At 45.4% G+C, this 11,470-nt stretch overlaps 1 protein-coding gene across 2 annotated transcripts; it reads right to left on the reverse strand.

The window, feature by feature from the left end:
* Positions 1-241: 241 nt before the first annotated feature.
* LOC119267229 (2-oxoglutarate-Fe(II) type oxidoreductase hxnY-like) lies at positions 242-4,611 on the reverse strand. 2 transcript variants are annotated; one of them, XM_037548589.1, is made up of 11 exons: positions 4,202-4,611; positions 2,648-2,843; positions 2,416-2,514; positions 2,139-2,190; positions 1,743-1,864; positions 1,547-1,647; positions 1,407-1,465; positions 1,234-1,290; positions 1,020-1,065; positions 704-783; positions 242-592 (listed from the first exon to the last, which is right to left on the reverse strand). In XM_037548589.1, exons 1-11 carry the CDS (start codon positions 4,286-4,288, stop codon positions 502-504), a joined length of 990 nt encoding a protein of 329 aa, XP_037404486.1. In that variant the 5' UTR covers positions 4,289-4,611; the 3' UTR covers positions 242-501. The 2 variants fall into 2 exon arrangements, with proteins under 2 accessions (XP_037404486.1, XP_037404485.1); XM_037548588.1 differs by having other exon boundaries at positions 1,728-1,864; positions 4,202-4,610.
* Positions 4,612-11,470: the final 6,859 nt, after the last annotated feature.

Here is an 11,470-nt window from a genome sequence, read left to right on the forward strand (position 1 = left end):
ACCACGGGCATCACCGTCCAAAGCCACACGGGAAGGAAAACCCTGCCGTGTCTACCGAGTGTTGGGTGTGTCCGCACACTCGGACGATCTGTGTTGATTTCTGACATACCCTCAGTAGTACGACATCTTCACAAAAATGGTATGGTATAATGCTGATGTAGACGCCAAGATTATCATCCCAGAAACTCAGAAAGAGAGGTATGATGCTGATGTAGACGCCCAGATTATCATCCCAAAAACTCAGAAAGACAAGGCCACGGTGAGCAATAAACTTCGGAACTTGTACACATTCAGAAAGAAGGCAACCATTGTTCATGTCCACATGAACAATGAATGACATCTCCACAGCTATGGTTACACTGATATTAGCACATTAGCAGTACAACATTACCATCCTCCATCCTAAGGGCATTCTTATTGCCACTTGCAACATTACACGTCATACTAGATAGATGGGAAGGCAAAAAAAGGGGGACAGGGCAAAAACCAGAGCTTCTTCTTTCAGGCTTTGCCGTCGCTGTAAGTGCTCAGATCTGCGTGTGTGTCCTTGTAGCGCTGAGATAGGTACGCCGAGCAAGTGATTGGGGGGAACCTGATCAGACAGCGAGATCGCAAAAGTTTAGGCTTTGTGTGTATGTCATGGCTGATGAGATGGATAAGTGATCAACTTTAGTCATTGTTGGTAGTAGGATTTAAAACTTACTTTGGAGGATTCGTCTCGGATTTGCAGGTTGGCAGGCACTCGACTACGCAGTCGTGGCTTGGTTCCACGAAAAAGGCAATCTGTTACAAGAAAGAAAGAAACAGCACGATTAAAATCAACCTTTTTATGGTATAATTCTGGGTTTGTCTAGGAGCATATATAATTTTTTTTAAAAGGAGCTTTATGTTATTAATTGCATGAACAAAGATGACACAGTAGGTCAACTAGTACTTGCTTTCACTGGTACAGCGTTTGTCACACACACACACACGGATATAGATGATTTTCACATATTTACACAAGAGAACAAACTTACAGAGTAACGCTCTTGTCCATCAAGGACCACTCGATGTAAAGTGGACCTACAATTGTGAAAATGATTATTGTATCGTAAGTAAGTATAAAAATAATAACCAAACCACAAAAGCCATTTATGTCATCCAAGTTACCCTGAATACACAGTTTGATCTGCAAGCACAATATTGAAATGACAATATGAACTAAGAATACACTGACATAGATTCACAAACCTGAAAATGGAGTTACTCCAGCGTTCGAGCATATCACCAAGATTGACAATAAAGCCGCTGCGAAACAAAGACCAAAAGAGTGAGGGTTTTTAACTTATGATTAACAGGTAAATTTCATGCCGTTACCATCAATCAAGAACGAGACATAAATCTAATCAGGTTAACAGGCTAACCCTTTCACAGGAGCAACATATTCCCATACTTGAGGCTGAGCATTCCTGTCCTTGCATATCTGCAGAATCCGGATGGCAAATCCCAGTTAAGAAAATGTAAAAACAAATACAAGAAAAGGCCATGTTTCAAGATGCTTTACTTGGAGACCAACTACATCATCAGTTGCTAAGAGAGTGATCAGGCCATAATCCGAATGTGCACCAGCTCCATAAACTCCCTTAGAAGGATTCGACACTTGACCTGATGACAAAAATAACATCAAATGGAAGAATTCATCATGATTCATGCTGGATAAATATCATTTGACACGAAGGCATGACCTGTTTTTTGTCCACCTTCATAGTGCAGGAGCCTTAATGTGGCTATCGAATCGCCAAGCATTTCAGGTCTATCAAAGAAGTCCGCATCTAGGTTCAAAGCAAGAGCAATGATCCTTGCAACTGATTTGGCCACTCTCCTGAAACCAATAGAAAGCAGGCCAACTAAGAATAGAGTTCACCTCTGATCCAATAAATAAAACCTCATTCACTAGAGGCTACAACAAAAATCCAAAAAGGGCATTTGCATGAATACTTGGAAGCTATTTTCTTTGACTGCAAACACAGGTTTACATGACTCATGCATGCTACTTACTCATTCACATTCAGTCAGTTCCAACTTTATGGATAATCATTTACCACTTTGAAATGTTAAATTTAAAACCAAGCAATATAAATTAGGTTTCTACTTACAATGCTTCCCTGTGATATTGCTCCATCACCTCCCTCCATTTGGGCAAAACTTCTGTGAGAGCAATAAGAGAATTACATGTGAAGTAAGTAAAAAGGACCATGTAAGAGTTACTTTTAGGTGCCAAACACCAACGGTACAATGTTAATAGAACCCACAGTCCATTAGCATATTACTAGCTACAAGCATAATTGCAGATGTCTTGCTATTGATTGATTATTCAGTTTTCGGAAGAGGTGCTTTAGTAAAAAAAAGTACTTGACAACAGAGATAAATTACCTTCGGAAGGCCACTGGTTTGGACCATAAAATGGCTTATTTGACTGTGGGTCATCTGCAGGTACCTCAACACCAATATAATACCCTTCCTTGTAGTCACCTAAAGAGGGGACATAAGTGTCAATTGTAAGAAACCCCTCTTGCAGTGATGTTTGCTTGTATGATGCTGGTGACTCAAGAAAGGTGAGCTTAAGTGTAGCAAGTAGCAACACATGTGGAAGTCGATAGTGTACCATTCACTTGGTTTTCTGGATCAAGAATCTCATCTAGCATAGGTGTATACCCTCGATTCTTCTCATTTCGGAGAAGCTTCATTTTCTCACTGTTCGGAAGTTCAAAGAACTTCTTACTTTCGGCAAAAACCTCGTCCATGAATTCCTGGCTTATCCCATGATCCAGCACATAGAAGAAGCCTGAATCCAAGCATGCCTAAGAAAAAAATACGGAGCATTTGTTTACGGAACAATATGGTCCAAAACTATTAGAAGAAACAGAGCTACCAGCACATTAACCATGTTTTCAGTACTTAAATATAAAAGAAGGTTGCATCATGGCATTCTTAGTGGTCCATTTCTTGCACTGCCTGATATGCAATGCAATAATGGAGCAAGCCCATAGTTTGCGATGGCTGGAATTTTAGAGGATGGTGAGTAAACTTAGCTATTTAAGGGAGTAAGCGGCAAGAAAACATGGCACATATAAAATGGTATTGGAAATTAATTGACCATACAAGTAGAAAATTATTATTCCCAAAATGAAATCTTTACTGCATGGATTACTTTAGCTATCTACTTCTAGGAACTAGAAATTCAGTAATACTGACTGAACTGATGTCTTACAGTTGACATCTTCTCAAAATAACAAGCACACATGTCCCTTTTCAGAATATATGCAAGAGGTCAAGGCTGGCATAATCAGGATTCTATTTGAAAATGTTGGCTACTGCAAATAGTTTGTATATGTGTTTCTAAGACTCCACCTAAAAGAACAGACCCCGTGCTAGAAGCTCCCACACCAGCAGGGTGGGGTCTAGGGGAAGGATTATATGAGGCAAGCCTCCCCCCTGCACATTTCTAAGATTCCACTCAATACAATAAATAGAAATTTAAATGCCGTCCACGTCCTTGGGGACAAAATTGCACTTTTCTTGAAACACAATAAACCTTAACAAACTGTAAGATGGCGTCACTCTCGGTCACTACCCCTTAACGATCCTTGTTTTCTGAACACAGAATGCTCTACACAGACCATGTACGAGGTCAAAGCAACAACTGGCAAATGACAAGTACTCCCTCCGTAAAGAAATATAAGAGCGTTTAGATCACTAAAGTGGTGATCTAAACGCTCTTATATTTCTAGTGTGTTAGTGATCTAAAGTAGTGATCTAAACGCTCTTATATTTCTTCACAAAGTAAGTACCATTCAATACTACTAGTGTGTTTAATAAATAATAACTATACTACTGAAATAAGCAGAGGCCGAGTTCATTGCTTTTTGCTGAACTTTTATGCACCAACTGTAACCACTTTTGTCTTCCTCTTCTATAATGATTGCAACCCAGCCTCGCTAACCTGCCTCGTGAACCAGCACTTTCCCACGCTTTCTCTTTAGAAAATTGACGAGCATGCTTGTACGAAATAAACTCCGCATACAGCTAAATAACCCCAAAAAAGGTGGCACATAATTGAGCCGTGGCCGACTTTTTTCTGGAGAAAGAAAGCTAACCAGCTTTCCGCTGTTCATGCGCCCATGGAACAAAAATTCTTTTCGATTATCAAGAAACGAACCTGCTTGAGGAGCGCCACCGATCTCTGGATGTCGGGGTCCGCCAGGCTGATGCAATTCAGGCTCGTCCTCGAGGTCGAGCTCTCCATGCCGCCGCCGCTACGCTTTCCCCACCACCAGCCTGATCCCCTGCGGCTGCCTGCTCCGCTCTTTCTCGCAGCGCGCCGCCGCCCCGATTCGTGGCCGCTAGCGTAGACTGTGACGCGACTCCTTTGTTGGATGCGCTCAGAGTCAGAGGTGGCTGGTGGATCGCCGAATTGGCGCCGGGGGGCGATATATAGGGGCGGAGGCTCGAGGTTGGTGGAATTTGGAAGGAGGTTTGCGAGGGGCACGAAAGCGGAGGCGATCTCTGGTGGCTGCGGGCGGCCTGGGTCTCTGGACCAGGAAAAAACAATGCGCGATTCCTCTCTGTATGGACTTCTATTTATTTTTCGTTGTGCGTTGGTGTGGTCTGCCTTTGAGCACTTTATATGCTTTTGTTGGTGTTGATTGATGTCATCCGAATCTAATCGCATGTGGGGTGGATGGATGGGTGGGTCGCGTATGATGGCAGCGAATTTTCCTTGGTCTTTCGTTCACTCCAAGAGGACGGGTCAAAGGGAATCCCAAAAGGGCCGGCAATCATCTTCGTGTTCGCCTTGGCTTCATCATTCGGGATGCAAGCCATATCGCCCCCATCTCCACCGTGTTCTTCCGGCTCTTCATGAGAGCATCTATAATCGGACTTGGCAAATCCGACTCCCTATACATCAGCGGACGCGTCCGAGCACATTCGCGGACGCATCCGGACAGGTCCTTATATTTTTCTCTCGACATCCACATATCTCAACCAAGTAACCGTTTCCCTGCCGCACCTATTAATTTTACAGGTGTCTATATTACGCATGTAAATCACCGCAAAAGGCGCACCCCCTCGCGTCGCTCCCGCGAGCGACCGAGGGGGCAAACCCTAGCCGCGGCCGGGGCTAGGCCTCCTCCAGCTCCCTCCCTCGCAGTCGCCGATCTAGTTGGCGTAGGCGGCGGCGGGGATCTCTCCTCTCCTCGCTCGATGCCGTGCGGCGCGAGACGACGGCTTCAGGGATGGAGTCATGTTGATCCAAGGCACGGCGGCGCGGGTGGAGTTAGGCTGGGCGTGGCCGGTGGCGGTGGCGGCGGTGACGTCCGCCCCGGATCCGTTCTTGGTGATGGCGAAGGCGACGGCTGGCCCGGATCCGGCCATAGTGGTGGTGGCGTCCCCTTCGTCGCGGCTGAAGGGCCAGGTGGTGGGTCCTTGTGGCGGCGGATCTTGGGATCTCGTTTTTGTGCTCGCCACAGGACGTGCGTGGCGGTCAGAGCTTCCTCCGGCATCGACGACGCTTGATGCGGGATTCCGACGACGGTTGGCGTTGTATGAATGACGATAGTGGCTGGCGCGACGGTGGGTGCTCCTTGTAGCACCCGGAATCGGGGCGGCGTCCCCTCTTCATCAACGGCAGCGGACTCCGGGGTCGTGTGGGCGGCTCGGAGTCTGGATCTCAAGGTGGTGACGGCCTTCTGAGGCTAGTGGCGTATAGGACGTCCCCTTCATCAACATACTGGATTCGATGCGACTCGGCAGGTGACACATGTGATTCTTTCGGAGTTGTCAGGCAGTGCCTGTTGGCGGCAGGCGAAGCCACCGGTCGATGCGCTACCGGTGGATGTTACGCACGACATCTTATGTGGAGACGTCAAGTCATGCTTGCTATCGGCAGGTGATGCACGGTGGCTCTGGTGGAGGGCTCATGTTTAGCGTGTTATTGTTGGATTGAAGGTGGTGCGGCAGTAGCGGGAGGCAGGTGGTATGGGACGTCCTTATCTTCCGTTGTCTTTTCTAGAGGTATCCAGCTATTGAGGTGTCGGTAGACTGATAAGGGCGGATGGTATAGGAGGCTTCAACGATGATTTTATGCACTCCGGTGAAAACACAAGATCTCAGATCGGGCTATGTCATCGCGCGCCTGTGTCGTGTCTTTGTTGAAGGTGGTGGATTGAAGCTTGCCTTTGGGGATGAGAATCCGGAGTTCAACCTTGTGATGGACTCACCATCATCAACGCACGTGCGGTGATTCCTTCTTGAAGGCGTAGCCTAGGAGTTGTGTATTTTTATCGCTGTTGTATCTTGTAACATAGGGTTAGTGGCTATCTGGGGAAATTACTATCGCAAGGTATTCGTCCTCAGGGTGTTTTTCATCTTATTTCCGAGTCGAGTTTGTTTGGCTGCTGGATTTTGCATTTTTAATAATATATGGCCGCATGCATCATTCTGATGTAGAGGCCGGGATTATCCTCGGTTTTTTCAAAAAAAATCCACATATCTCAAATCCATGCAAATCTGTGCACGTCGATCATAAAAGACAATGTCGCACGTAAATACCAAATATTGGTACGGAGTATAGATAGCCTTTACATAAAATTTATTTAAAGTGCACAACTCAAGCATTACCTCATTGGTTGCCATTGTGGGTTCACATGTGCTCCACAAGATCATTGAGTAGCTGCATGTGCACCTGATGATCTCGAAGATTCTGATGCATCTGCAGAAACTTCATAAATTGAGCTGCATCTTGATCTTCCAAGATTTCAACTTGTTCTCCAGGTGCCTCGAAATAATGGGTTTAGGCTACACCATCACCCTCATCCTCGACAATCATATTGTGCAAAAAAACACAATGTGTCATCAGCTGCCACAAAGTTTATGATTCCCATATCATTGCAGCGCTCCGCACAATTTCCCAACGAGCTTGAAGCACACCAAATGCCCTCTCCGCATCCTTCCTAGTCGCTTCCTGCATTGTTGCAAAGTGGCTCTGTTTATTGTCATGCAGTTCGGATATGGTCTTCACAAACGTCGCCCACTGAGGATAGATACCGTCGACAAGATAGTATCCCATGTTGTACTCTCAGCCGTTGACAGTGTAGTTCCACGGAGGTGATTCCCCATTGCAAAGCCTCATGAACACTGGAGATTGTTGAAGCACGTTGATGTTGTTGTGAGAACCCGACATTCCAAAGAAAGCATGCCAATCCATAAGTCATGTGATGTCACCACTTCTAGTATGATGGTGGCCTCTCTGGTGTGACCTTGATACATTCCCCGCAAAACTTTGGGGCAGTTCTTCAATTGCCAATGTATGCAATCAATTGATCCGAGCATTCCTGGAAACCCCCTTGCCTCTCCAATAGCCAACAACTTCTCTGTGTTATGCACATTTGGTTCTCTGAGATACTCAGGTCCAAACACCTCCACCACGGCGCGGGCAAACTTGACAGTAGTCTTCAAGCATGTGCTCTCCCCCATCCTAACCATCTCACGGACGACATCTGCAACAGTACCAAGTGCAACCATCCTTAGAGTAGCCATGCACTTCTGCTTGGCATAGAAAGAGAGTTGTCCATAGCAATCCCTTGTGAGCTTGAAGTAGTTGTCGTGTGCCTCCACTCCCTCCACAATGCGCAAAAACAATGGTTTCCGCATGCCAAAACAGCGACGAAACTATGGATCATTCAGGAAAGTAGGTTTGGGAGCAAAGTAGTCCCTGTGCAGTAGCTTTGCTCCGAACACCATGTCTCGGTTGATCACTCTTCTGCCTTTGATTGAGCCCTTGAAGTTGAGAATATGCTCCACCTACCGGTCTATTTTCTCTTGCATGCTCATGAGCATGACCATGTCCACTTCTTCGTTCGAATCCAAAGAATCGAAGAACTCATCTTGAACCATTTGGTCAAGCTCTGTCGGTCCATACTCCTCGTCGGACGGAGAATCGAAATCCATTGTTTTCCCTAACAAAATAAAAAAAACCGGTCGGACAATGTGTCGAACACATCAAGCACAAGGCGGAGCCAGAGAGTTGTCGGACGTATCACAGTGGCATCCGGGCCGCCGCCGACGTCCCTCGCGGCAAGGATGGGAGAGAGGACTGCTCTGTCGGAGCTGGCGGCGCAGAGGCTAGGAATGGATGCGGAGGAGGAAGAAGAGAGGAGATAGAAAATGGATCTGGCTGGTCTTCGGGGTGGATTTGGTGTAATTTGGGATGAGGTCGGGCTGTCGGGTCCGACGTGGTGGTCGTGCCCGGGCGCCCCCATATCCGCCCCATATTTGGGCTGGATATGAGGGGTGTCGGTCAGCCCGGGCATTTGAGGCCCGTTTGAGGCACCCATTTGGGTCAAAATTTTACGAACGGACAGTGATCGGGTGGCCCGCCCAGGTGTATGAGTCGGGTTTGAGGCACTCGACTATAGATGCTCTGAGCGTCGGTCGTTTCTCTATCCGGCCACCGTGCTCTCCGCCCGTATGACACGTTTTGCTTCCTCCCTCGCTCCGTCATGTCAGTATCAACATGGCCCTAACACGAGAAATTGTCAAGACAGTCGAAACATGCTGACATGGCAGAGAAAGAGGAAAAGGCTACCATGCCAGCAAAACTGAGACAAGTGTCATGGCAGAGCAAAACAGCTACCGTGGCAGCGTATCGGCGAGTCCTAGAAAGAATAGTGAAGAAGATGGCTGAGAGTGAGCCACGAGGGCGGAGAAGAGTCAGCTCTTTGTCGGTAAGCCTGATGTGGTTGGGTAGGTGTGCGTGTGGTGTAGAGTGCGTGAGGTTGAGCTGTAACAGTGGGGTTTAAACCATGGGCGACACTAGGTAAGAGGAATCAAAGAAATGAATTAAGATTTTGTTTTCCATGTGTCCTTCCCCAAGCTTACCTCTACCTCACCTACCCCTCCTCTACTAGATCCGATCGATCCATGGCCATCACAGTTGGTATCGGAGCTTCGTTCGGCCAGTGCACGCTTCCATACTCTGTTGATCACGCGGTAAGATCCCGTGGAAGGTTGTGGATCGCCCTTCGCTACCTAGTGAGCACTGCGTTGGTTTTCCCTTGAAGAGGAAAGGGTGATGTAGCAAAGTAGCGTAAGTATTTCCCTCAGTTTTTGAGAACCAAGGTATCAATCCAGTAGGAGACTACACGCAAGTCCCTCGTACCTACACAAACAAATAAGAACCCCGCAACCAACGCGATAAAGGGGTTGTCAATCCCTTCACGGTCACTTACGACAATGAGATCTGATAGAGATAATAAGATAAATATTTTTGGTATTTTTATGATATAGATTGAAAGTAAAGATTGCAAATTAAAAATAGATTGGAAACTTATATGATAAAAGATAGACCCGGGGGCCATAGGTTTCACTAGTGGCTTCTCTCAAGATAGCATAAGTATTACAGTGGTGAACAAATTACTGTCGAGCAATTGATAGAAAAGTGCATAATTATGAGAATATCTAGGCATGATCATATATATAGGCATCACGTTCGCGACAAGTAGACCAAAACGATTCTGCATCTACTACTATTACTCCACACATCGACCGCTATCTAGCATGCATCTAGAGTATTAAGTTCATAAGAACAGAGTAATGCATTAGGCAAGATGACATGATGTAGAGGGATAAACTCAAGCAATATGATATAAACCTCATCTTTTTATCCTCGATGGTACAATACGTGCCTTGCTGCCCCTGCTGTCACTGGGAAAGGACACCGCAAGATTGAAACCCAAAGCTAAGCACTTCTCCCATTGCAAGAAAGATCAATCTAGTAGGCCAAACCAAACTGATAATTCGAAGAGACTTGCAAAGATAACCAATCATACATAAAAGATTTGAGAGAAGAATCAAATATTGTTCATAGATAAACTTGATCATAAACCCACAATTCATCGGATCTCGACAAACACACCGCAAAAAGAGTTACATCAAATAGATCTCCAAGAAGATCGAGGAGAACATTGTATTGAGATCCAAAGAGAGAGAAGAAGCCATCTAGCTAATAACTATGGACCCGAAGGTCTGTGGTAAACTACTCACACATCATCGGAGAGGCTATGGTGTCGATGTAGAAGCCCTCCATGATTGATTCCCCCTCCGGCGGAGCTCTGGAAAAGGCCCCAAGATGGGATCTCTTGGGTACAGAAGGTTGCGGCGGTGGAAATAGGGTTTCGTGGTGCTCCTGGATGTTTTCGGGGTATATGGATATATATATAGGAGGAAGAAGTAGGTCGGTGGAGCTGCGAGGGGCCCACGAGGGTGGGGGACGCGCCCAGGGGGGTAAGCACACCTCCCTGCCTCGTGGCCACCTTGTTTCTTTCTTGACGTCTACTCCAAGTCCCCTGGATCACGTTTGTTCCAAAAATAACTCTCCTGAAGGTTTCATTCCATTTGGATTCCGTTTGATATTCCTTTTCCGCGAAACACTGAAATAGGAAAAAAACAATTTGCACTGGGCATTGGGTTAGTAGGTTAGTCCCAAAAATAATATAAAAGTGTATAATAAAGCCCATTAAACATCCAAAACATATAATATAATAGCATGGAACAATCAAAAATTATAGATACGTTGGAGATGTATCAAGCATCCCCAAGCTTAATTCCTGCTCGTCCTCGAGTAGGTAAATGATAAAAACTGAATTTTTGATGTGGAATGCTACCTAGCATAATTCTCAATGTAATTTTCTTTATTGTGGCATGAATATTCAGATCCGAAAGATTCAAGACAAAAGTTTAATATTGACATAAAAATAATAATACTTCAAGCATACTAACTAAGCAATCATGTCTTCTCAAAATAACATGGCAAAAGAAAGTTCATCCCTACAAAATCATATAGTGTGGTCATGCTCCATTTTCGTCACACAAGAATGCTCTCATTATGCACAACCCCGATGACAAGCCAAGCAATTGTTTCATACTTTAGTAATCTCAAACTTTTTTCAACTTTCACGCAATACATGAGCGTGAGCCATGGATATAGCACTATGGGGGTTATGTGGAGAAGACAAAAAAAGGAGAAAGTCTCACATTGACAAGGCTAATCAACGGGCTAGGGAGATTCCCGTTAATTGATGTCAATGCAAGGAGTAGGGATTGCCATGCAACGGATGCACTAGAGCTATAAATGTATGAAAGCTCAACAAAAGAAACTAAGTGGGTGTGCATCCAACTTGCTTGCTCACGAAGACCTAGGGCATTTGAGGAAGCCCATTGTTGGAATATACAAGCCAATTTCTATAATGAAAAATTCCCACTAGTATATGAAAGTGACAAAACAAGAGACTCTCTATCATAAAGATCATGGTGCTACTTTGAAGCACAAGTGTGGAAAAAGAGGATAGTAGCATTGTCCCTTTTTATTTTTCTTTTTTCTTTTTTGGGCCTTTCTTTTTTTTGGCCTTTCTCTTTTTTATTTGGGACA

The sequence above is a fragment of the Triticum dicoccoides genome, chromosome 3A (assembly GCF_002162155.2).
Source record: "Triticum dicoccoides isolate Atlit2015 ecotype Zavitan chromosome 3A, WEW_v2.0, whole genome shotgun sequence".
Taxonomy (NCBI): domain Eukaryota; kingdom Viridiplantae; phylum Streptophyta; class Magnoliopsida; order Poales; family Poaceae; genus Triticum; species Triticum dicoccoides.